General features: G+C 32.8%; 1 protein-coding gene across 3 annotated transcripts in view; it reads left to right on the top strand.

The window, feature by feature from the left end:
* Positions 1 to 27657, top strand: part of LOC114324400 (calcitonin gene-related peptide type 1 receptor-like) — a 553725-nt gene that overhangs the window by 262668 nt on the left and 263400 nt on the right. For all 3 annotated transcript variants that reach the window (XM_050649000.1, XM_050649001.1, XM_050648998.1), the window contains one exon: positions 22228 to 22596. In XM_050649000.1, coding sequence (XP_050504957.1) covers positions 22506 to 22596 — 91 coding nt within the window. In that variant the 5' untranslated portion in view covers positions 22228 to 22505. The remainder of the gene's footprint in view (positions 1 to 22227; positions 22597 to 27657) is intronic.

The following is a 27657-nucleotide window of genomic DNA, read 5'->3' as shown; positions in this document are numbered from 1 at the left end:
CAGTGGAATTCGCTCAGCTCGCCAAGACGACGGGGTTCGGAAGGTTTAGGAATATGGTCGAAATACGCGTTTAACTCACCTATTGAACCTGGATGGTTATTCCCCGTTCGACACACAGAGAATCCCCAAGTGTAGAAGATTTGCACCCACTTTTGCTTTACCTACGGATTCTTTGTAATTTACAAAATTACAGACCGGTTAGCCTCCTCAGCCATATATATAAGTTGTTTACGAGAATAATGGTTAAGAGAATGAAAAAAAAATTAGAGACTTATCAACCAAGAGACCAGACAGGATTCCGAAAAAGTTACGGAACAAATGACCATCTGCAAAATATAAAAAGCCTAATAGAGAAAGTAGTGGAATACAATAAACCTCTAGTTCTAGTCATTATCGATTTTCACGAATCGTTTGATACAGTTGAGTTAAGCAAAATATTACAGGCGCTTCAAGAATGCAGTCTAGATTATAGGTGTACAAAATTATTATACAAAATATACCTACAGGCAAAAACCACTGTCAAATTACATACTAAGGGTAATCGCATAGAAATAGGACAGGGGTTACACAAGAAGACCTATTGTCACTTAAACTTTTTAATACGGTCTTAGAACATGCTTCAAAGAATTTGGATTGGATGACAAGGGGAATAAAAATAAATGGAGAATACCTAAACAACTTACGTTTCGCCGATGATATAGTCATGATAGCTGATAATCTAGATATGGCAAGAGATAATATGATACAGGAACTAGTTGTGGCTACAAAAAATGTAAGTTTAAACTTACATTTTTTGTAGCCACAACTAGTTCCTGTATCATATTATCTCTTGCCATATCTAGATTATCAGCTATCATGACTATATCATCGGCGAAACGTAAGTTGTTTAGGTATTCTCCATTTATTTTTATTCCCCTTGTCATCCAATCCAAATTCTTTGAAGCATGTTCTAAGACCGTATTAAAAAGTTTAAGTGACAATAGGTCTTCTTGTGTAACCCCTGTCCTATTTCTATGCGATTACCCTTAGTATGTAATTTGACAGTGGTTTTTGCCTGTAGGTATATTTTGTATAATAATTTTGTACACCTATAATCTAGACTGCATTCTTGAAGCGCCTGTAATATTTTGCTTAACTCAACTGTATCAAACGATTCGTGAAAATCGATAATGACTAGAACTAGAGGTTTATTGTATTCCACTACTTTCTCTATTAGGCTTTTTATATTTTGCAGATGGTCATTTGTTCCGTAACTTTTTCGGAATCCTGTCTGGTCTCTTGGTTGATAAGTCTCTAATTTTTTTTTCATTCTCTTAACCATTATTCTCGTAAACAACTTATATATATGGCTGAGGAGGCTAACCGGTCTGTAATTTTGTAAATTACAAAGAATCCGTAGGTAAAGCAAAAGTGGGTGCAAATCTTCTACACTTGGGGATTCTCTGTGTGTCGAACGGGGAATAACCATCCAGGTTCAATAGGTGAGTTAAACGCGTATTTCGACCATATTCCTAAACCTTCCGAACCCCGTCGTCTTGGCGAGCTGAGCGAATTCCACTGATCACAACCCCATCCAAAACTACGCGAAATAAGCGTAAATCCTAGCATGTTTTACCCTCTGGCGAGTCTAGTGAGATTTCCTCTCTTTATATATCTATTTCGCGTTAATAAATAAATGCAATTCCTAATTCACTAAATCGTGGTTTAGTATCATTATTCATGTATCAAATATCGCCACATCGACCTATTATTTAGATTGTAAATATATATTTTGATAAAGAAATTAACAAGTAATTAACGCTAATTATCTTATCTTTTGTATGTTTGGTTTTAAAATAAATGTAAATACTGAAATAGTTTTTGTACACACTTATGACTACAGGTAAACAGGGAGAAGTGTACTTTTTAAGTGTGTAAAATAAATAATTCCTAGCTGGGCGCTTTCGGCTTATAAAGCCATCTTCAGAGCTATGGTCAAAAAGTTTAAAATACCACTATGAAGAGAGATGAATCCCATGTACGCTATAAAAATACTTCTGTTTCTTAAGCATTTTTTTAATTATGGAAAAAAACCTTGTCTGTCTGTTGAAAAAATTGCTTAATTTTGCTGTTGGTTTTTGTAGCCGGAAAAGTTAAAACATCAAATACAAGCACAAAGAACTTTCACGCAAAAATTACATTACACATAACGAATATTTGATCATGGTAAAGTCAAAAAACCCTACCATCTGAAGTGTACGGTGTCAGCATGCAGAATGGTTATAGACCATTCTGCATGCATACCTATGCAGACCATTCTGCATGCTGACACCGTACACTTCAGATGGTAGAGTTTCTTGACCGTACCATCATCAAATATTCGTTATATGTAATGTAATTTTTGCGTGAAAGTTCTTGGTGCTCGTATTTGATGTTTTAACTTTTCCGGCTACAAAAAACAACAGAAAAATTGAGCAATTTTTTCAACAGAGATACAAGGTTTTTTTTCATCATTAAAAAAACTGCATAAGAAGTATAAGTATTTTTATATCGTACATGGGATCCATCTCTTTTCATAGTGGTATTTTGAACTTTTTGACCATAGCTCTGAAGATGGCTTTATAAGCCGAAAGCGCTCAGCCAGGAATTATTTATTTTACACACTTCAAAAGTACACTTCTCCCTGTTTACCTTTAAAATAGATGTCTCATAAAAACGAATCCTGTCTTCGACTGAATTTGTTACCCGAGATAATCACAACTGGGTACGTTACAATATAACAACAAACATCCATATTACTTTTAAAGAAAATAAAGTGTTTCAATTAAGTTATTTTTCTCTTCTTCTCAATACTGTAATGAGGTTTACCAACATCATACTATTTACCAACTTTTTTCTAACCGTGTACCAATAACGAAGTTTTATGCTTATCAAGAAAGATAATGTCGAAGATTTGTATTCCGAGTATAATCGCATAAAGAGAAAACTCCTGATTGGCGACTATTATATAAAATGAAGTTATCGCATTTTCAAGGTGGAGAGTGGAAAACACGTATTTTATAATCCCCGGACGCGGACGGGCAAAGTGGATAAAATAGTTAATAAGTCCGTAGATGATTCATAGCTCTACGATGTCGTAAAAATGCAAATTCTTCTAAACTCTAAAGAGCAGAACATAAAATGTTTGAATATTTTAATCGAGGTAATTATTATAAAACTTTTGCACAGGGTTTAAAAAGTTTTTCGATAAAATCTTTTCTTGTTTCCATAGTACTTACCAGCTTATGATCTCTAGTCCAGGGTAATAAGGTTTTTTCCATGACACTTGAACAGCCAGGGTACTGAAGCGTTTTTTCGACGACAAGTAATACCTATAAAAGCAAATTGTAACTATTTCCTGCGTAGGATCTGGCGGCCATTTTTATTTAAAAACAATTTAGTGTCAAAAAAGGACATTTTGCACTTTTTTTCAAATCAATGGAAAACAGGGAAACTTATGGTTTTTTAGTACAAATATCATCGAGATTATGGAAAAAGCTTTAAAATGACTATTACAAAGATTGCTATACTCATTTATTGTCAATATAATTTCGAAAAAAGTCGGAATTGCAAAAAAAAATATTTTTGCAATAACTGTTGTAAAAATTAGTGTACAGCTCTGAAATTTTTGTCAAATAAGGGTTCTTTGGTGCTTAATATGTGATAAAAATTTGAAAGCGATTCATTCGATTTTTCAAATTGTATTCAAATTGTTTATCCCAGAGAGCATTTTTTTGCAATAACATAAGTCAGAAAAAAATGACGTTAGAACCATTCCACAGGTGTTAAATGAAAGAGCATCAGCTATATTTTCTACTTGGTTTAAAAAAAGTGAATAAAAAATGCATTTATTAGTAATAAATAATTATGCAGAAGTATCGTAAATCTTTCCTTTAAACTTTTTATTTTGTTATACAAAAAATAATTTTTTGTTATTTTTTGTTATATATATTTATTACAATTTTTTATCAATTATGATATAAATAACATTACTCGGTAGTTGTACACTTAAAACAGGATAAAAAAGTTAATTTTTTTGGAAAAAGTTATTCAAAATGTTAATAAAGAAAAATTGACGATACTTTTGCATAATTAGTTATTACTAATAAATGCATTTGACACCTGTGGAATGGTCCTAACGTCATTTTTTTCTGACTTATGTTATTGCAAAAAAAATGTTCTCTGGGATAAACAATTTGAATAAAATTTAAACAGTTGAAATTTCAAAGCTGTACACTAATTTTTACAACAGTTATTGCAAAAATAATTTTTTTGCAATTCCGACCTTTTTTTGGCATTATTTTCGTATAAATCCATATTTTGATAAACAGGCGGAGACAATCTTCAATTAAGGACGTAAGATCCTACAGAGGAGCCTGTGCTGACTCAGATTATTTCATGGTAACAGCAAAAATAAAACAAAAAACATGCAGGAGTAAAAATAAAAGTAAACAAACGAAATGGGACACTGAAGAACTAAAACAAGAGCAAGTAAGAAGGAGATATCAGGAAGAACTGGAAAAATATCTAAGAATGGATGACAATCAAGAATGTGTCGACGTGAAACGGGAGTGGAGCTGCATAAAAGACGCCATACAGGAAGCAGCAGAAAAAACAATTGGCAAAAAAAGGAAGGAGAAGAAAAAAGAATGGTACAACATCGAATGTCAAAAAATTGTGAAAAAAAAAGTGGAAGCGAGATTAAAATGGATAAGAACGAACACGGCAGAAGACAGAGAAAACTACGAATCACTGAGAAATGAGGGCAAAAAAATTAACAGAAAACAAAAACGACAATGGATAGATCTAAAGATTCAGGAAATAGAGAACGAAAAATACAACAGAAATTCAAAAAAATTCTATAATAAAATAAAAGAAAACAATAGAACATTCAAAGGTAAATTAAAAGGAATAAAAAACAAACAAGGTAAAATTGTAGAGGAACAGAAAGAGTATAAAGAAATATGGACAAGTCACTTTAAAGAATTACTAATTGAACCAGTTATAAATGATGAAATAGAAGACGAGGACGAAGAAGAAACGAACACACAGGAACCAACATTAGAAGAAGTAAAAAACATTATAACGAAAGGGAATAATGGAAAGGCACCTGGGAAGGACGGAATAAATCTAGAACTAATAAAATACGGAGGGGACATATTGCATGAAAAAATACATGAATTGATTAAGAAAATATGGAAAGAGGAGACAATGCCGAACGAGTGGTAAATTGGACAGATTATAACGATCCATAAAAAAGGCGACCAGCATGAGTGTAAGAACTACAGAGGTATTACACTATTAAACGTTGCCTATAAAATATTATCGTCAATAATACAAAAAAGGTTAACAGATGAAACAAAAAATATCATAGGACAATACCAATGCGGTTTCGTAAAAGGCAGATCAACAACAGATGCAATACATACCATTAAACAAATCATGGAAAAGGCACACGAACATCAACATGAAATAGAAATATTATTTATAGACTTTGAACAAGCCTTTGACTCAATAAAGAGAAAGGAAATAATGAAAGCCCTAAAATATCAAGGAGTAAGTAAAAAACTAAGAAACCTAATAAAAATGTCTATGAATAAATCAAAAATAAGTATCTTAACACAAAAAGGGGAAACAGAAGAATTCGAAATAAATAAAGGAGTGAGACAAGGTGACTCACTGTCAGCAACACTATTTAACCTGACAGTAGATTTTGTGTTAAGAAAGATCCATAAGGGAAACCTAAGAGCATCAGGTTACCAACTAATCGCGTATGCAGATGATATAGCGATAGTAACAAAAACACGAAAAATCATGAAAAAATTATTAATGGAGATAGAAGAAGAGGGAAAGGAAGATGGGACTAAGAATTAATGAAAAGAAAACAAAATTAATGAGACTCGGAAAAGCAGAACAAAACAGAGAGATAAGGATAGGAAATAAAAAATTCGAGTAAGTACAGAAATTTAAATACCTGGGCGTTATGATAAATAACAAAGGGGAAAGAAAAACGGAGATCGAAGAAAGAATAACTGCGACAAACCGGGTATTCCAAGCAAATATAAAACTACTAAAGAGTAAAATATTGACCAAACAAACAAAAATGAATATATATAAAACAATAATAAGACCAATAACGATGTATGCAGCAGAAACCATGACTATGACAAAAAAAGAAGAAGAGAAATTAAGAATAAATGAACGAAAGATAATAAGGACAATACTGGGTCCAGTGAAAATCGAAGAACAAGACTATAGAAGGAGAATGAATAAAGAAATTTTAGAAGAATTAAATGGTGAAGATATAGTAAAGAAAATAAAAGTACAAAGAACCAAATGGCTAGGTCACATATGGAGACAAGGACCAGAATCAGTATCAAAAGCTATGATATTGTGGCAACCAGGAGGAAAAAGGAGACGTGGTCGACCCAGATCTAAATGGTTAACTGAAGTAGAGGAGGACCTAAGAGGAGCAGGAATTACAAAATGGAAAGAGAGGGCAATAGACCGGAAGAAATGGAGACATATTAGTGAACAAATACAATGATCATGGGGACTGATCCACCCCGTAAAATGGATCTAGAAAGCGAAAGCGGCGAAACCCCACATGGGGTGTTAAGCCATATACTAATACTAATTTAACAATAAATGAGTATATCAAATTTTGCAATACGTCATTTTAAAGCTCTTTCCTATCATTTATACTGCTTTCCGTTGAATTGAAAAAAAGGGGAAAATGCCATTTTTTGACAGTTAATTGTTTATAAATAGAAATTGCCGCCAGATCCTACGCAGGAAATAGTTACAATATGTTCCTATAGATAGGTATTACCTGCCGAAAAAACGCTTCAGTACCCTGGATGCTGAAGTGTCACGAACAGGGTGTATTTTTGTCTTATTGCCCTGGCCTACTCTTAAATATGAAATAGAGACATGCATTTCACTTGTTGAGTATAGATTAAATAATTTGAAAATAGTCTGATAGAGTCTTTATTATAATATCTTCATTATAATCATTAACAACAAAAAAGGGTGTAAAAAGTGAATTTCATACAGGAAAATACCAGAAGAATAGAGCATAGGTATTTCAACATCTATTCCTAAAAAAAGTTTCTTATTCATATACCATGTCCTTTCGGAACGTTGGCTGGCTACCATCATAACTATCTTAATTTTATTCACTGCCACCCTAAATAGCATGCTTGTATCAACACAATACCAATCTTGTAAGTTCTTCAACCATGGAGTTCTTTTTCGTCGTGGACTGCGTTTGTCTATTATTTTCCCTGGCATAATATTTTGTAGCAACCTATTGGGACCTCTTATTGCATGTCCAAAATACTCCAACTTTCTCTTCTTAATGCTTTTTATGATCTCAGTAGTCTTGCTGAGACGTTTTATTATTGTGGAGTGTCAAATCTTCTCCACCGAAAAAACTTTAAAATTCTTCTACAGCACCACATTATTTCTGAAGCCTCAAGGCGATTTAGATTGATTCTATTCACTGTCCAAGACTTGACATCATAAAATAAGACCGAGAATACGTAGCAGCGAAGTAGGTGGATCCTCAATGCCAATTTTAGGTCTCTGTTACATAATACTTTGGACATTTTTCTAAAAGCGGCCTTGGCTGTTGTATCCTAGATCTAATTTTACTTAATTTAATTTAGTTTGGGTGAAAAATTGGAAAATTTGTTTGCGTAAATCTTTGAAGTGCAGTTACTTGTAATGACACTGTTTTTAATTTCGTTAATCTAAAATTTTACTTCACGGTGTGCTATGTTTAGTTGCAAGTTTTTACAAGTTTTATAACATTCCACATGGAAAAAGTTTTCCTGTAGTTGGCTGTATACCATATAATACAAAAAACAGTAAAATCCTGTATAAAAGGTATATTTAAAATCCCTCAAAACGGCCACATCAAAATCACAACATAACTAGTTTTCGACTGGTTTACCAGTCATCATCAGTGCTTACGTTCAATGTACATGCTAACCACCAAGATAATGTTTAACAAAAATATGTGGGTGAAAGCCCAGTAAAAGTTGTCCGTCAAGGAAACATTGGTTTAAAATGCTACATTAAGCTAGGATGTTTAAAATTTTTAGCTAATCTGCCCCAGGTAACATCTGAGCTGTGGATTTGACTTGTTTACATGTTGAATGTTGAAAGTATGACGGCACTTGCAAGTGCACTTGGAGAATGGTTCAAGGGTTATTCAAGTCAAATTTAGAGCAGCTGTAAGCAGAATAAAAATGGTCGTCATGATGATCACGGTACATCGAAAGAAGACGTTAATTTAAGAAGAAGAACGTTATATTATATGAATGTGAAAGTTTGGTAACGATGCTACCTAATAAAGGAATAACTTTTTATTGTTTAAGCTAGCGAATTGCCATTTTCCACAGAAGTAACAGGTATTACAAGACTTAATACAAAGACAAATAGGCAAAGACCTAAGACTAAAACTGATCTACTTAATCGGTGAGATCACAAAAGAAGTCGCAGATTACTGCATATTGTATAGATTAAACCAGAAGTTTCTAAACTTCTAAACTATCACCAATAATACTTCTTGGTTAATGTGGTATGTCTGAATAAAAAATTATTTAAACTAAAACAAACCTAATAACTAATCACTTCGGCATGGATGCCGTGGCAGCATCTGCTAATGACGAACAAAAGTTTTACTTTTAATACTAACAATATCAAAAATAAAACTTTAGAACTAATCTTCTGGTTACACCATTCGTGCCTTAGAAAATTTGCAAGCTAACGAATTGCCGGAGCTAAGAAGGCCGAGAGAGGTCTATTAGGTTGCATCTCACTTCCCACCTATTTAGCACGGTAAAATTCCAACAAAGATTAATTTCCAATAATCAGATTAGGAGTAGAACTAAAAAAATAATAAATAATTATTTCGTTGTGAATCTAAACAAGAGCCGTGTTATTTTAATTAGTTCATTGTTATTTTTATTAGTTCTAGTCCTTGGGATTTAATCTTTGTTGGAATTTTATTATGCTGGACAGGCGGGAAGTGAGATGCAACCTGATAGATCTCCCTCGGTCTTCTTAGCTCCAGAAATTCGTTGGCTTGCAAATTTTAGAAGTCACGAATTAAATGGTGTAACCAGAAGATTAGCACTCGTGATCATAAAAAACGGGTCACTCGATGAATTATTCAAGTTGGATGTCTCGAATTTTCTAAACGTGTTGTCCGATTTGAGTGATTTTTTTAGTATGTTATAGCCTTATTCTTTAACAATATCGCCATGTTAATATTGTTGCTAGACAGGTAAATTGTCATTGTATACCGGGTGTAACAATCATACTGTGTTTATTCCTCAAAGTTTGAAACACCCCGTGGAATGTTTTAGCATAGATAAAATATTGAAATTAAAACTTGATTGTAGCCTTAGACTTTCTTAACCTTTTCTTTTTTTATTTATTTGTTTATGTTGGATAATAAAAAAGTTAGGCACCTTAACAACTAACCATGTTCTTCATCAATACAGGGTGTTTCTGAATAAGTGGTACAAATTTTAAGGGGCAATCCTGCATGAAAAAATAATGACCGTTTGCTTTATAAACGTATGACCGCAAATTCTTCGGTTTCGAGATACGGGATGTTGAATTTTTTCTTACACTCTGACGATTTATTTATTGCTCTAAAACGGGTTGAAATATGCAAATGAAATTTAGTAGATGTTAAGAGGTAGTTATGGCGCATTTTTTGACATACAATTAGGAGTTTTATATTCACCATTGGCGTGCATTCGGGATGTATCTAAAATATTTATACCCTTATGCACGCCAATGGTGAATATAGAATTATTAATTGTATGCCAAATAATCCGCAATAACTGCTTCTTAAAACCTACCAAATTTCATTTGCATATCTCTATTTGTTTTAGAGCAATAAATAAATCATCAGTTTGTAAGAAATTTTCAACATCCCGTTTCTCGGAAACGAAGCATTTGCGGACATATGTTTATAAAGCAAACTGTCATTATTTTTCATACAGAATTACCACTTAAAGTTTGTCGCACTTATTTAGAAACACCCTGTATTGATGAAGAACATGGTTACTTATTAACGTGCTTGACTTTTTTATTATCTAACATAAACAAATAAATCAAAAAAGAAAATATTAAGAGAGCCTAAGGCTACAATAATTGAGTTTTAATTTCAATATTTTATCTATGCAAAAACATTCCACAGGGTGTTCCGAACTTTTAGGAATAAACATAGTATGATTGTTTCACCCGGTATACAATGACAATTTACCGGCCTACCAACAATTTTATTATAGCGATATTGCTAAAGAATAAGGCTATAACATACTAAAAAAATCACTCAAATCGGATTAGCAGGTTTAGAAAATTCGAGACATTTAACTTGAATAACTCATCGAGTGACCCGCTTTTTATGATCGCGAGTATATTAAAAGTAAAACTTTCGTTCGTGAAAAATACACATCGTCACATGATTTATGTTAGTGTTCATAAAATAAAATAGATTTCACATCGGCTAATACAAACTGAATATTTCTGAGTTCGGATATAACGAACTCTCAAATATGTGAAAAGTTGGAGTCTGTGTGCCGCAATTTGTTTTGTTAATAAATTATTCATATAAACAGTGAACTTAAACAAGCAAACAATGTAATTTAAAACAAATTACGCATATTTAACACAAAACAGTCATCGAAAACCTAAAATGTTTTGCTACTGTAAACATACCTTTATTCAAATTTGTTAATTTCACAGTTTCGGGCTGCTAAAGGTAAATATGCTCGGTTATTCGCAGACAACGTTATTTTTTGGAGGTAAAACAGGTTTTTAAACAAATATGCAACTCTTTACGTTTTTGCAGCAGTTGCAAAATTCATTCTTTTCAAAATACAGTAGACTAACTCATTCTTAAACAAATAACTTCTTAAAAAAAAGATAAGGATGATATACTTGAAACAATCCAAAGAATTAACTCTTAAAGCACCAAACTTTTTTTTTGCGACGTTGTTTACCAAGCGGAGTCCCAAAAGTACCCTAGTTTGTTTACTAACTTTTTTTGTTTTTATATTTTTTTTTTGTTACTTTAAGCCCTAAATAACATGTGCAAAATTCAATGTTGAAAGTTTTTATTTCCTTAAAAATAATAGTTTACATGAAAAACTGAAGACTTCACTAATTTCTAAAACATGTATGTTTTAGAAATTTGTTATTATTTATTTTATTTATGGATCATGCATTTTACAATTGTTTTCTTCTCTTTGTGTTGATTACAAACAAATCTTTCGCAATCGTCGCAACGGGTGTTGACTTGCCTATCGACATTTCTTGGGCAAAGATAAGAGAGCATCTAGATCTTTTACGATAATTTTTACATTGCCTAGATTTTCTGGCACTACTTGGGTAACATTGTCTTCATCACAATCCATGCAATCCAACTCCAATTCCGACAAATCGCTGCGATGTACCTTTTACACACAACGATAAATTGAAACAACTCGATCGATATCGATAAATTGGTCGGATTTATTGCGGCGGAGTCTAAACGCTGCCTTAACTGTGAGGTTATAATTGGTCCAAGGTATTTATACTCTTGTCGACCCTCTCTAACGGTTTACTCTCCAATGTCAGATGTAAGCTGTCAAGTCGACAGGGGTTTCCAGATCACCATATACAGTAAGGTCTCGTTTTATGCGGTGGACACGTTCTTCAATAAACCTCATATAAAAAAATCGCATAAAAAAGACTTTACTTGCATTGAAAAAGTAGGGATACGTTCCGTGAAATCACATAAAATGGTGGACGTTTGTCCACCAAAAATTGTGTCTGATGTTTTTATGATTGGGCCAAATAAAATTTTAAAGAAGAAATTAAAAACGCAGACTAACGATATTGAGATTGCAAAAACCTCTTCTAATGGAACATAAAACTTTACGACACTTAATTAAATGTTTCAATCCAGAAATCAAAATGTGCTGTTTATTATACTGCAACTTGAAATCAGCAACATTCAAATTTAATTTCAGAACAATTACAGGTTATATAAGTTTGGATCCCGCGTATGAAAAACAGTTGATTAATAGCAAGCTGAAAATGTGTTAATAGCTTAAGGATGTCTAGTCGGACAAACTTTGATATATGGGAACACTGAAACAGGGGAAGTTTTAATTGTGAAACAGGTTAAAAATTTAGAATGGTTAGACAACGAAAACGTCACATGTATTTTGTCCGACAGAACTTCCAATTGATTTGTTACCCTTTCATTAAACTCTCATGCAAAAATCAGACTGCTATTTATCACTTGTCATAAATCCTGTCATTTGACATGTTATAAATGCCCATTTGGTGATAAATAGCAGTCTGATTTTTGCATTAGAGTTTAAAGAAAGGGTAACAAATCAATTGGAAGTTCTGTCGGACAAAATACATGTGACGTTTTCGTGGTATGACCGTTCCAAATTTTTAACCTGTTCCACAATTAAAACTCCCCCTGTTCCAGTGTCCCCATATATCAAAGTTTGTCCGACTAGACACCCTTAAGCTATTAACAAATTTTCAGCTTGCTATTAATCAACTTTTTTTATACGCGGGATCCAGACCTAGTGCCTTTCAATGCGAAATTCAGATTGATATAATATGTAATAGCTGCATGGTACATCATGTAACAAGGGGAATACCCGAATTGCAAACTCTCAGACTACTAGATGGAAATAGTTGATATTAATTATACTAATTATTAATAATAGACATTTTTGAATGAAATAACAACCGCATAACTTCAAAATCGCAAATAATCCACATAAAAAGAGATCTTACTTGGTTTTAATAGATATTCATTGATAGCCAACTTTTTACTTTCTCTGTTAAGTGGCGTTTTGACGCCGCGATAAATCGCAGCAATTTATTGTGACGATAAATTGCTGCGATTTATTGATTCTCTTAAACAGACGCTGCGATAAATTGTAACGATTGATTATAAACTGAAACAACTCGATCGTTACAATAATTACGATGATATCGATAAATTGCTGCGATTTCTCGCTGTGTCTAAACGCTGCCTAAGATTTCTACTCATAAATTAATACCTTGTAAATACTGGATTAGCACACGCTATTTTTCTCCCCATGCATGTGTAAAATTATGTCTATTTACCTACATTATTTATCATTAAATCGAATAAAAAGCCACATTATTTAGTCAGAAAAACAACTATACTCAATTTGAAATAGAGTCAATCGTAAATTAATTAAGTATACTATATTTGTTATTTGCATATTTAAATATAATTTGTGTTAATCTAAATACAGGTTTTTCAAAAATAATGAGCAATACGGCCAAACAATTTTGAAGTAGAAATTTCTGTGAAAGTTTATTCTGAAATTGATGACATTTAATAAACAATATTAATAAGATAAACATGCAGAGATAAAACTAGTTACATAAATATTGTATTCCTGTAGGAACAAACCACATTAATTATTATAATAAAAATTATATTTCGCACTAATTTGTTGTGTAGTTTCGATCTCCAATCCAGAAATCTTTTTTTAACAAATTATTATTAAATAGAAATGGTACCACAAGGTTCAGTATTGGGCCCTTTACTTTTACTTACATTTATTAATGATATTAACAGTTTAAAAATCGATGGAAATTTTTTTTCTTTTTGCTGATGATACCAGTATAACTTGGAACATAACTCAAATATTGCACCTTTTCATACTACTATAACTTCTGATCTACTCACAATACTCACAATACAAACCTGGTCCGATTCTAATTTACTCTCTTTTAATGTAGATAAAATAATAAAATTATCCTATAAAGGAGCTCTTTAACACTTACCTCTTAATTACAGTTAGATCCGTATCGTTGGCTCTGTAAAATTTCTTGGTATTTTTTAGATACTCAGCTCATATCGAGATGTTAAGTAAGAAACTATCCTTAGCTTCCTATGCAATAAGATCTGCTTCGAAGGAAATCAATTTAGCCTCTGTACCAACTGCTCCCGGTCGAACGCCTTTTAAAAATCAATAAAACGGACAAAAAGGTCTGCTTGTTGATATTTTCACCTTTATGCCACAATTTGAAGACAAAATATTGCTTCTCTAAAGAGTATATTTCTAAAAAAATTAATAAGATTTAAAAAATATGTTCCTTTTACCTTCTGTGGCATTAGACTTCCAAGTAAATATAATAAAAATAAAAATTTATGATCTGAATTAAAAAGTTTGAAAACGTTTAAATGAAGTTTAAATTCTCAGCGGACATACCACAGTAATGATGAAACTTATTTTCCATTGAGGTTGCGTTTGTTGTGAAAAACGGCGACCTCGTACCAAAGAGAAATAAATCTGAGAAACAAAGAGGAAGAAGTTGACTTTTTATAACTTGATGTTATAATCTTATTAAAAGGCATAAATTGCTTTGCGAAGAAGTTAGGACAAGTCAAATAAAAAACATGTTTTTTAATCAGTGAATTGTTAAAAGTTAAATGAAAATGAAAGAAAGTCACTTTGTTGTTTAAGCGGTGAGATTTAAGAACAAAAAGAAATGTGGGACCATCGAAAAAATCGTAATTTGAGAAGGCAATTACACGGTTTTTTGGCAGTTTTACATAGTCACTTATTTTAATAAAATACTCAAAATATTAGGTTTTCAAATTGCAAAGAGGTTAATTTTTGCATATATACACGTAATTCTTTATTGTAAATATTCATTAAAGACCATTTCAGTGGTTGCAAAACGAATGTCGCATCTGACATAATAGAAAAAAGTGGTACGGTACGAGGTACTAAAGCCTAGTGCGAACCTTCATATAATAATGCATTTCTACATGTCTGTCTACATGTAGTCTAATGAACTACCATCGTCAAGTAAATTAATAATCTCTTCCAACTGTCTACTTCAGACTTTTGAGCTATGGTTGTACAGAAGGATCCTGAAGATACTATGGACAGACCAAGTCACCAATCAAAAAGTTCTACGGAGGATAAACACAACCGCAGATTTGGTCAACATCGTGAAGAGCCGTAAACTGCAGTACTAGGGACATATGATGAAAAATCAAGGTAGATACGAGCTACTCCGATGTATTTTGCAAGGTAAAATTGAAGGAAAAAGGGCCCCAAGACTAAGAAGGATATCCTGGCTTGCTAACTTGACAGCATGGTATAGAAAGACCTCAACAAAACTCTTCCGTATAGCAACCAACAAAATCATCATAGCCAGAATGATCGTCAACGTTCGGAACGGACAGGCATCCTAAGAAGAAGAACTGTCTACTGGTACTTCGAAGCTTCGCTTCAACAGTTTGAACTGGATTTAGTGTGTGCCATAATAGGAATTTTTTTATCATCAAAGATTAGGCACTATAAATAGAGACCATATCGTATAGCATCGATTATACTTCATTTAAAAAATAATATTCTTTTTATATATTTTGCTCGGTCTTTGGAGGGTTGTTGCCTCTATGGAAGAATTATAACTCCATTTCTTGTGTGAAATTATCACTCCATCTCTTATCACAACAACTGTTGTGTCTACCATTCTACTAATGTGATTGTTCTATTCTTTTTGTTTTATATATTATAGTGTCTACTCGTTTATACCCTGTACATTACATTTAGTTCTAATCTCGTGACTACTTCAGTCTCTCAGCTTGTTTCTTGTAATTTATAGCTTCCAACCATTCCTTTTTTACACATACTCTCCTTTTTTCCCATATCTTCCTCCTTTAGAATTGATCTGGAATAGACAAAATATAAATAAAAAACATCAATGCATCAGTTCATAAAATTTCTGTAAAAATTCTGAATATAAAATTTTAATAAAGAATAAGTACAATGCACTCTTGAATAATGAATGGCACATCAGTTTGTTTAATATAACTAAGATATTTCTTGGCGCTTTGGAATTCGAAATTGTTTATTTTGGCGAACTCTCAATTGACTTATTTTAGTGTGATTATTGTACTACATCAACAAACGAAACGTTTGGATACGCATATGCAAACATAACATGATGTATGTGTGGTTAATATCAATAAATATCGATCATTTAAACGTCAAAATTTTTAAATATGAGTTCATATCCGAGTAATAGACAAATATCATCAGTTGCTGTACGAGGTAGGATAAAATTTAAAATGAAATTTATACAAAAAAGTTAGTAGTTATATAAATAAACGTTTGATTATATTTTCTTCAAATATCTTTTCAGATTTTTTAAGTCTACTCCTATTACTTTTCTCTATTTGTTTGTTTTTTTGATGGACAGGAAGTGGTAAGTTTTCTAAAGACCGTACCAGGCAGTGCCCCATTAAGGCACTTTGGATTCAGGGTTAAAGAGATTATCCAGATGCAGTCCCTCCACTGAAGTCGTGTTTACAGATATATCCATAACTCCTTGCTAACCAACTAAAGTCTACCCCTACCCTCCTCGACCGGACTAATCATGGGGTATGTCCTCTCCGTAAACAGGTGCATCACATAAATAGCCCGTCCTATCTCTTTCCCTTTTCTCTCTCTCTCTCTCTCTTTCACTATATTTCTCTGTATTTGTCTTCTTCTAATGTATCCTTCTTTCTGACAATTCGAATGATTGCCTCCAGTATTGCCTTATATTCAGCCGTTCTTCCCCTTGCATTATATCATTTGCACTTAACCTACCTACCTGTGTAATTCGTTTCTGTTCTCATTGAACATTCTCCACTCGAATACACAATGCTTGGCCATGTCAGCTATTCCATAGTCTATGCAGTTTCCATTCAGTACCCTTCCCTATCCTTTCAGTTATATTCTGAAGGAGCCGCGCCCTGTTAGGAATCGTTTGCGATATTTGGAATTAATACCCTCGTCCAGACCGGCCTATGTTTGTTTGTCCATTCTTTCTGCCAGTTAGTTATGCTGCTATTTTTAGTTACTATCTTCTCCTGATCATCCTTTCCGCAGATTTCCGTCTTTTCCTTAATCATCAGGTGGATGAGTAACACATCCGCGATCACTTATAGGTAAAGTTCTTTCCATTTCCTTTTTTCGCCATTTATTTCTCACAATATTTTGTTAGAGCTTTATTTTTTTATTTTTAGAGCAATATTTTGTTCTTTATTCATAGCTTCTAATCTTTCTATCTCCGCTTTCATCAACCGATGTCCCTCTGTCTCTCGTAACTTTTCTTCGTAGCTCAATGTTGCCTCTTCTTATTCGTCAATCCTCTCCGTCCACCAATATAGACGACTTTTTGTTCTCCTACCCTGCGGACAGCACCTTTCTGCCATCTGGACATGGTCTTCATCTTTGTGTGTCGTGCTTGTTTTCAAGCGTTGGCTATCGTCGTATTAATAAGCTGATGAAAGGTTTCTCGGTCGGTAGCTATATGAAACAGTAATTCCTGGACCGTTCGACCTGTTCATTGTCTAATGTTACGCAGCCAGGACAGTTGTTTTCCTACAACCCAGCATTTTCCTTCGACTTTGCCCTGAATGATTAATCGGAGTAAGCGATATTTAGGTCCTCTCATTATATGACCGAAGTATTGACCCTTTCTCATTTTATGACGTCGATCAATTCTCTGCACAGGTTCGATTGATATGTGTTCTGTCCATAAGATTCTGAGCATGCGACGGTAGCACCACAACTCGACGCTTCTAATTTGTTGAGATTCTTCACATTTGTTGTCCAAGATTCACCCAGTCCAAGTTGTTTTGTAGCCCAAGATGAAGATAGTCTGCAAAGATTAGTCCACAGATTTAACATAAGAGCAAAAGAATTCAATATGACAATTTCATCTCAGAAAACCAAAACAATCAGATGTAAAATAGAAGTTGATGGTATCTGTATTGAACAAGTAATGGAAGTAAAATACCTTGGAATTACATTGTCAAGTTACGGAGACCTAGACAAAGAAGTGATTGAAGTGAGAAATCAAGTACAAAAAGCAAATAGATTGGCAGTATGCCTTAATAACACTATATGGCGAAACCAATATATTAATACTGAGATGAAGTCAAGAATTTATAAAGCCAGTGTAAGACCAATAATGACATAGGAATCAGAAACAAGAGCCGATACAGCCACAACACAAAGACTACTGGAAACGGCAGAGATGAGCGTACTGAGAAGAATTACAGGAAATTCACAGAGAGATCGAAAGAGGAGCGAAGATATTAGAAGACAATATAACCTACAGTGTATAAACGAATGGACACTAAGAAAAAAAAATGTAACAACCACCTAACCAGAATGGGGGAGACACGTGTGGTCAAAATAGCACGTGATAAATCACCAATCGGTAGAAGAAGTATCGGCCGACCGCGCAAAATATGGAGTAATATGGAGTGACAACCTTCCATAGAGGTATCAATCCGCCAATGAACAAGCAGAATTGCTTATAAAGAGGAAGAAGAAGAAGAAGTTTCACATCCATAGAACAAAATGGACATGGTACCGAAAGAAAAAATGCTAGATCTATTTTCTTGACATTATATTCATAGTTTTCTCTGGTTCTCAAAGTTCTATAAAAATACATTGAGCTGTGATTGGCCACTAAGGGCGAAGCCCCATTAGTGCATTGCGCAACGTCGCAACGTAACAACGCACTGGGACGAGGGCGATTCGAAATTGGGCCCAGAGTCAGGTAACAAACCGTTAATGTGTACGAAATTGGGCCCAGGACCAAAATTTCTATGCAAACGTATATACGAAATTCGGCCCAGATGATAAATACATAAAAAAACATTGTATTTTGTTAATAAAGAAGTGGGACGAGGCCCTATTAGTACGTTGCGGTGCGGTGCGTTGTCGCGGCGTCGTTTTTGTATAATTTCGTCGTTTTTTTCGTGTTATTGAAGTTATACTTCTTTACCGGCGATAGAGGGTGAATTTTTATATGTTAAAACTTATCAGCCCGGCGCATGCGCATTATAACTTTGTTCTGATTGGATGTTCAAATGACATGTCAAAAATTATCCGATATGGCAGCTGTAGGGCAGCTGTGGTTTGGAGGTAAAGGTAAAGGTAAAAAATGTATAATATATTAGTTTTATTGTTGTGAGGACAGAAACAAAAAAGTTTATAATATTGTAGTGACTTTTAAATAGTTTTTAAAAGCAACAGGTACGTAATAATTGTTAATGTATCATGGTATAAACCTACCTATTTGATCTGCCAAAATACATAGTATGTAATAGTTTTATTTATATAATTTGAGTACCATCAAAATTTCTATCAATATTCACCTAATATATTGTTTTCTTACTCTATGTTTTGTTGTATTTTTTCAATTCTAAATCATTTCAATTCAAAATTAAAATAATTTGATCAATTTTCAAAATATCAAAATATCACAAGTTTAATCCGTTTAGTTAGTCGATCTTCGTAAATAATGACACATAGTGTCCGTGGCTAAGCGTTGAAGCCGAATGAATTCCAATAACAACCGCGCTCATCAGCGCTGGTTCGAGTCCCAGTAGAAACTTTCTTTTTGTTTTTTTTTAATACATTTTGTGATTGTAAGTATATTTATTATATAATTGTATTTTCAGGAAATACGTATTTAGTTAAAAAAATTTCGACAATTAATGTTCAGACATCATTTGTGGCTTGTTTAATGTGTTTGTGTGTGTTTTATTCTTTTATTATTTTAATTTTTGGCACTGTTCTAATAAAAATGTTTGAGAAGTAGTAAGTATAAATTAGTTTAATATTTAAAAAAAATATAAATAAAAGGTATAATAATTTCGTTTAAATCATATAATAAAAGTATAACTTCTTACGTGCGTACAAAGTACACACACATTCTTTTTTTTTTTAGTATACTATTATTAAAAAATCCATAAGGAAAAAGTTTTCCTGTAGTTGGCTGTATACCATATAATACAAAAAACAGTAAAATCCTGCATAAAAGGTATATTTAAAATCCCTCGAAAGGGCCACATCAAAATCACAACATAACTAGTTTTCGACTGGTTTACCAGTCATCATCAGTGCTTACCTAAAATGAATATAACCCGATAAAATAATGCAAAGATATTGAAATTTTGACTACGGTTAAGAAAATTATAGGTTAGACTCACGTGCCATGTACATGCTAACCACCAAGATATTGTTTGACAAAAATATGTGGGTCAAAACCCAGTAAAAGTGGTCAGTCAAAAAACATTGGTTTAAAAAGTTGCATTAAGCTAGGATGTTTAAAATATTTGGCTAATCTGCCCCAGGTAACATCTGAGCTGTGGATATGACTTGTTCACATGTTAAAGTATGACGGCAAGTGACAATGAAATGGATAGAGACCTCCGAACGATGAGAAGACAGAAATGACAGTTCCACAGGAAGTTGAAAATTAACCTGTCATATTTAAAGACTAAGGTGTACAGCTTGTTAAAATTAAAAATGATGTAACAACACACTCCATTGTGAAAATTATCATTTAAAATTCGTTGTTATAGTTAAAAATGTATTCACGTATACTTTAGTGGAGTTCGTTAGGCAAATCACATTACACAAAAGTTTTGTATTCGAGAACTAAATTCAGTAATAAAATCTTATTATCAAGAAATCTAAGATTTAAAAAAGTAATTTTGTGTTGATTTAAAGTTACCGAATTTATTTAGCTTATTGGTAGCTATTGGAATTTGTGTAGGTAAGTGTGTAAGAAATCACAATGGGGGTGACTGAGGTGTAAAAATGTCTTAAATAATTTAGGGGGATGTATCATTAAGAAAGCACAAGCTCAAACTTAGGCGACTAATTCCTAAAGACCTCGCAGGCTGCCTGGATCCCTAAGGGTCCAAAAACGAATTCGAAAACGAAAAAAAAAAAGGAATTTAGTTCTCGAATACAAAACTTTTGTGTAATGTGGTTTGCCTAACTAACTCCACTAAAGTATACGTGAATACATTTTTAACTATAACAACGAATTTTAAATGATAATTTTCACAATGGAGTGTGTTGTTACATCATTTCTAATTTTAACAAGCTGTACACCTTAGTCTTTAAATCTTCTTCTTTAAGTGCCATCTCCGCGACGGAGGTCGGCAATTATCATAGCTATTCGGACCTTGGAGACAGCTGCTCTGAAAAGTTCTTTTGATGTACATCCGTACCATTCTCTCAGGTTGCGCAGCCACGATATTCTGCGTCTCCCTATGCTTTTTTTCCTTGAATCTTTCCCTGCATAATGAGTTGGAGCAAGTTGTATCTCTCTCCACGTGTAATATGTGTGAGATATTCCAATTTTCTGGTTTTGTTGGTATTTAAGACTTCCATTTCTTTATTCATCTCTCTCAGAACCTCTTTGTTTGTGACGTGTTCTGTCCACGATATTTTTAGAAATCTTCTATGTACCCACATCTCGAATGATTCCAGTTTTTTCATTGATGTCGCATTCAAGGTCCAAGTCTTTAAATATGACAGGTTAATTTTCAACTTCCTGTGGAACTGTCATTTCTGTCTTGTCATCGTTCGGAGGTCTCTATCCATTTCATTGTCACTTGCCGTCATACTTTTAACATGTGAACAAGTCATATCCACAGCTCAGATGTTACCTGGGGCAGATTAGCCAAATATTTTAAACATCCTAGCTTAATGCAACATTTTAAACCAATGTTTCCTTGACTGACAACTTTAACTGGATTTTGACCCACATATTTTTGTCAAACAATATCTTGGTGGTTAGCATGTATATTGCACGTGAGTATAACCTATAATTTTCTTAACCGTAGTCAAAATTTCAATATTTTTGCATTATTTTATCAGGTTATATTCATTTTAGGTAAGCACTGATGATGACTGGTAAACCAGTCGAAAACTAGTTATGTTGTGATTTTGATGTGGCCCTTTTGAGGGATTTTAAATATACCTTTTATACAGGATTTTACTGTTTTTTTATACTATTATTACGCCACCATCGAAATAAACGTGGAAACTATAGAAGATTCTGGATATGTCCTTTGTTTATTTTTTAGATAAAAAAGAAATTGTGATAAACTTATACGCAACGTAACGCAACGCATTAATGGAGCGACGTCGCAACGCAGCTCAGCGCAATGCACTAATGCTAACCTGTTTCAAAATTCATTAAAAACTGCATTGATACACGAAATGTAATTGTATTTAAAATGTTTCTAATGTAAACTAGAATTAAAACTTTTATTAATTATAATTTGATCTTTCTAAAAAGTTATTATTGTTACAGATATGCTCCCCACGCGCAAAACTTCCTGAGCCGCTGTCGTTCCCGATTAGGAAATAAGAATTCATCAAGAATGCCCGCGATCTGGATATCGAGATAAATTTTCTCATCGTCGTCGGCCATCTAAAAAGAGAAGAAGAAAACTTTTCTTCGCGTTCCATGCCGTGCGGATCCTCAACGAAACTTTTAAATGTCTTCGAGAACTTTTCATATTTAAAGCTCGCAAAATAAACTGAAGAGATCGGAAAGACAAGTTGTTAACTAAGTGGAAAGTGGATACAATGAACGAGGACGAGATTCAACAGTTGAATGCGATCATCGAGGAGAAAAGATTGAATTGTACGTCGGCTGGCGATTTTAGCTACAGCAATGGTAAGTAGTTTTTCCCCTTCTCCGCCCACTAATCAAATCTTTGGTGCGAAGTTATGCGACAGGAAAACTTTTAGAAACGAACGAACGTTTTGACTTCTTTTCTACATTAATCACAAAAAGTATCGCATAATTTTTGAAACGGAAAAAATGGTTTAAAAATAAAAAAAATATGAAAAAATTTTTTAAGAAACGTTTTTTTTTAGTTACGAGTGACTAAAATTAAAAATATTATAAAAAAATCTACAAAAAAGCAAAAAATAAAAAAAATTCAAACTCAAAGGATTATTCGAAAAAAACTGTTAGACAAATTAAGAGTAAACAGTAGCGATCAACAGGTAGCAACAAAATATAACTTCGGGAGATAGTATCATAAACTTTGGCAACAGTGGTAATCTTTGACATTATCTAAGATTAATATTTTGACAATATCATAGTCGCGCTAAATGGAAGTAATAGAAAACGATTTTATGATTAATAAATAGATATTTAAAAAAACATAAACCAAAATGGGTGAAAATTTTATGTTAAGATAGGTATTTAGAAGGGTATTTGCATGAAATATCTAATAATAAAACAATAATAAATAATCATTTTTTCAATTTTTTAACGAATGTGTGAGATTTTTGTATGTTTAATTTGTTTAACAGTTTTTTTCGAATAATCCTTCGAGTTTGATTTTTTTTATATTTTGCCTTTTTGTTGATTTTTTTTATAATATTTTTAATTTTAGTCACACGAAACTAAAGAAAAGCGTTTCTTAAAAAAATCTGTTTTCATATTTTTTTTTATTTTTCACTTTTTAGTCTTACACTTTTCAAACATTAAAATATATCGAAACGTTCGAACGTATATTTTTGGTGGCGAATAGAATTTCAAAACCGAGGGGGTCATCATCTGCATATGGTCATCTGGTTAGAGAACTGTCCTGCATTCGACACTCCTGAAGGTTTACAACATATTGATCAAACTTATTCCTGTCAATTCCCTTCTGAAAATTATCCAGAACTACGTCAACTAGTTAAGAAATGTTAAACTCATCGACACAGTGCTACATGTAAAAAAAATTGTACGCGATGTACAAACATGAAAAGTAGTCGGATTTGTCAAAAAATTTGAAACTTTATTGTTTATTTATGAAGCATAACGTAAACAATTAACGTAAAAAGTGAAATTATGTATAGTTCATATAATTAGCTACAATCTGTAAAAGTTTCAAGTTTCTACATTGTAAAAACAAGAGAATTTAAGCATTTTCCCTTAAATTCGTTTATTTTTTATTTAAACAATTAATAAACATAAAAAAATAATTTTTATTGATTATTCGTGTATTGTTCCCGCGAATGCATATGTCTACAAATTAATTTGCATGGAAGAAAAAATGTGTGTGTACTTTGTACGCACGTAAGAAGTTATACTTCTATTATATGATTTAAACGAAATTAATATACTTTTTATTTATATTTTGTTTAAATATTAAACTAATTTATACTTACTACTTCTCAAACATTTTTATTAGAACAGTGCCAAAAATTAAAATAATAAAAGAATAAAACACACACAAACACATTAAACAAGCCACAAATGATGTCTGAACATTAATTGTCGAAAATTTTTTTAACTAAATACGTATTTTCTGAAAATACAATTATATAATAAATACACTTACAATCATAAAATGTATTAAAAAGAACAAAAAAGAAAGTTTCTATTGGGACTCGAACCAGCGCTGATAAGAGCGGTTGGTATTGGAATTCATTCGCCTTCTCCGCTTAGCCACGGGCACTATGTGTCATTATTTACGAAGATCGACTAACTAAACGGATTAAACTTGTGATACCTATTTTGATATTTTGAAAATTGATCAAATTATTTTAATTTTGAATTGAAATGATTTAGAATTGAAAAAATACAACAAAACATAGAGTAAAAAAACAATATATTAGGTGAATATTGATAGAAATTTTGATGGTAATCAAATTATATAAATAAAAGTATTACATACTATGTATTTTGGCAGATCAAATAGGTAGGTTTATACCCATGATACATTAACAATTATTACGTACCTGTTGCTTTTAAAAACTATTTAAAAGTCACTACAATATTATAAATTTTGTTTCTGTCCTCACAACAATAAAACTAATATATTATACATTTGTTTACCTTTACCTTTACCTCCAAACCACAGCTGCCATATCGGATAATTTTTGATATGTCATTTGAACATCCAATCAGAACAAAGTTATAATGCGCATGCGCCGGGCTGATAGGTTTTAACATATAAAAAAATCACCCTCTATCGCCGGTAAAGAAGTATAACTTCAAAAGGCAGTCAAATTAACGTCTAAAGATTTGATACAAACGATTGGACTAAATGAAAGCGTTTAATAATTTTTAATTTTTATCAGAATGTTATAATAATTATTGTCTATCGTCTTCTTTAGATATTTACAAACCTATAACATTTCAAGTTGAAGCGTATTTTTGCATGAAAAAAGCAGTAAACACAGTTGTTAAAAGAGAATATTTATTTTTACATTTGTGCTCGAGAGATCTGTGCACTATATGTGTGCTTGAGTTTTCAATGAGGAGGTGCGTCCTTACAAAAAATGAGTAATATAACGTCAGAACAAACAGTCCAAATTGTAGGTTTAATTGGAGATGGACGATCGCAAAAAATTTCTTACTGATGTTATGGGAATCCACCAGTCCAGCAATTCAAGAGCTTTAAAAAAGTGTAGAGAAAGTGGAGGATACATAAAAAGACCAGCTCCAGGATGTCCCAGGTGTAGGAATAAAGCAGATGAACGTTATTTGCATCTGCAGACTTTGCATACACATCATGTTACAGTTAGACAACTGCGAAAAAGTTTTTGTTGGATCCACAAAGTGCAAATCTTGACTTATCAATAAAAAGAATATTAGCCCAGTCGTTAATATCCCAATCGACATGTTCTGGTGTAAAACGTAAACGTGCCATACGGTATGCCCTCGTTGAGAGTTGAGCAATAGTAGGCATTCTGGCTCTGATTCCAAGGTCCCTTAATCTGTTTCTAACCGAAATGGCACTTATTCGAACATTACAGGCTATAGAAAGATCATTTCGCAGTTGTCTATCTGTAACATGATGAACATGATGAATTTGTTGCTAAATTATTGCAAAAAGAGCTTCAAAAGTTTGAAAATTATTGATAACTTTTCTAAAGTATACTGAGTGTATTCGTTATTATTCGTAAACTGTTAGGTCTACATGGATTCTGAAAGCACCAAATTAAACAGAAAGGCTATTGACTATACAGAGCAATGCCGAAAACGACATCTAAGACTTATTTTATTGCTACTGTTACAAAATAAGATTTTCCTTTTGGTAAAATGCCTTGAGGTAGCCTTGTCAGGCTACCTCTATTCTCGCTCTTATTCGCTTATCGCCTCTTGCTTATAATCAATTAAGTTGATTGTTGAACCAGCAGCCAAGATATTTGTATTGGTCTACGTATTCAAGCTATTGATGGTACCCATATGTTGGAGAAGGTAAATTTTTGTTCTTTGATATGTTTATATCTTTGGTTTTCGCAGTATTGAACTTAATCTCCATTTTTTCATCTCTCATTGATTCTATTTAGCAGCATCTGTAAACTATGGTCCTAATCAGTCAATAAAACAGTGTCATCTGCATAGCAGATGTTATTTACGCTTTGTCCCTTTATCCTGTTACATTCTGAAAAGTGCGAAAATGCGTTCGTAAATATTACCTCCGAGTAGACGTTAAGTAGTATCGGTGACAGCTCACAACCCTGTCTGACACCTCGTTGTATTTCAATTGGCTTTGACGTGTTACCTTGGTTTTTATGTCTGCTGTCTGATTCCAATAAATACGATTTGAGAATCTCTTTTGCCAATTCCGATATTGTTCAATATTTCTATCAAGGTCTTGTGCTGAACTTGGTCGAAAACCTTTTCAAAATCTATAGAACAGACAAAACGTCTGCTTGTTGGTCTTTGCACCTCTGTGCCAGAGTTTGAAGACAGAATATTGCTTCTCGTGTTCCCATGCTTTTCCTGAAGCCAAATTGTTCTTAAACGATGACATCTGACATCATCACATGTTCTGGGTATATATTCTGTTTTGTATAACTCACAAGAAAAGTTTCAGAATGTTATTACATAGCAGACTTATATGATAAAAATCGTGGCATGGTTTGGCGTTCTTCTTTTTTTGCAGTTATGACCAAATTTATAAAAAGCAGTTGTGGAACACCTGTATCAAACGGCATCACTTTTTATTTGCTAATTTTTCTGATTTAAAAGAAAATGATAATAATGATAATCATGTTATTCTTATACAATGTATAAAGAGTACAGAAATACATAGTTAACTAATAGCATATATCATCGTTTTATGCAGTTTGAAATGATTGAAGTAAACACAAGCTATTTGTATTTGCGTAAATAAGATAATAGAATTGAATAAATTAACTTTATCATAGTAAAACTTATAATTTACTTAAAAATGGACAGAAATTAACGACAGTCCACTTTATTACAAAGCACTAGTAGGCCTGGATCCCGCGTACCAAAAAAAGTTTATTAATAGCAAGCTGAAAACTTGTTAATAGCTTAACGGTGTCTAGTCTGACAAACTTTGATGTACGGGAACACTGAAATAGGAGAAGTTTTAATTGTAGAACAGGTTACAGGTTTCGGACGTCAGACTACGAAAACGTCCCATGTATTTTGTCGGACAGAACTTCTAATTTATTTGTTACCCTTTCATTAAACTCTCATGCAAAAATCAGACTGCTATTTACCCTGACATAATTCCTGCCATTTGACATGTTCTACGTGTCGGACTTATTAAAATACCGAACATATTTGTCGAACCAACATTCTTTCATATATATAAAGTTTGCTACTGAATAAACTTAAAAACAACCTGTTAGTTTTCACAATCATAAACTTGTCAGGATGACACGTTCCACAATTAAAACTTCCTCTGTTCCAGTGTTCCCATACATCAAAGTTTGTCCGACTAGACACCGTTAAGCTACAAATTTTCAGCTT

Source organism: Diabrotica virgifera, chromosome 4 (assembly GCF_917563875.1).
Source record: "Diabrotica virgifera virgifera chromosome 4, PGI_DIABVI_V3a".
NCBI classification, from domain to species: Eukaryota; Metazoa; Arthropoda; class Insecta; order Coleoptera; family Chrysomelidae; genus Diabrotica; species Diabrotica virgifera.
This window is presented reverse-complemented; position numbering and strand designations above follow the sequence as displayed.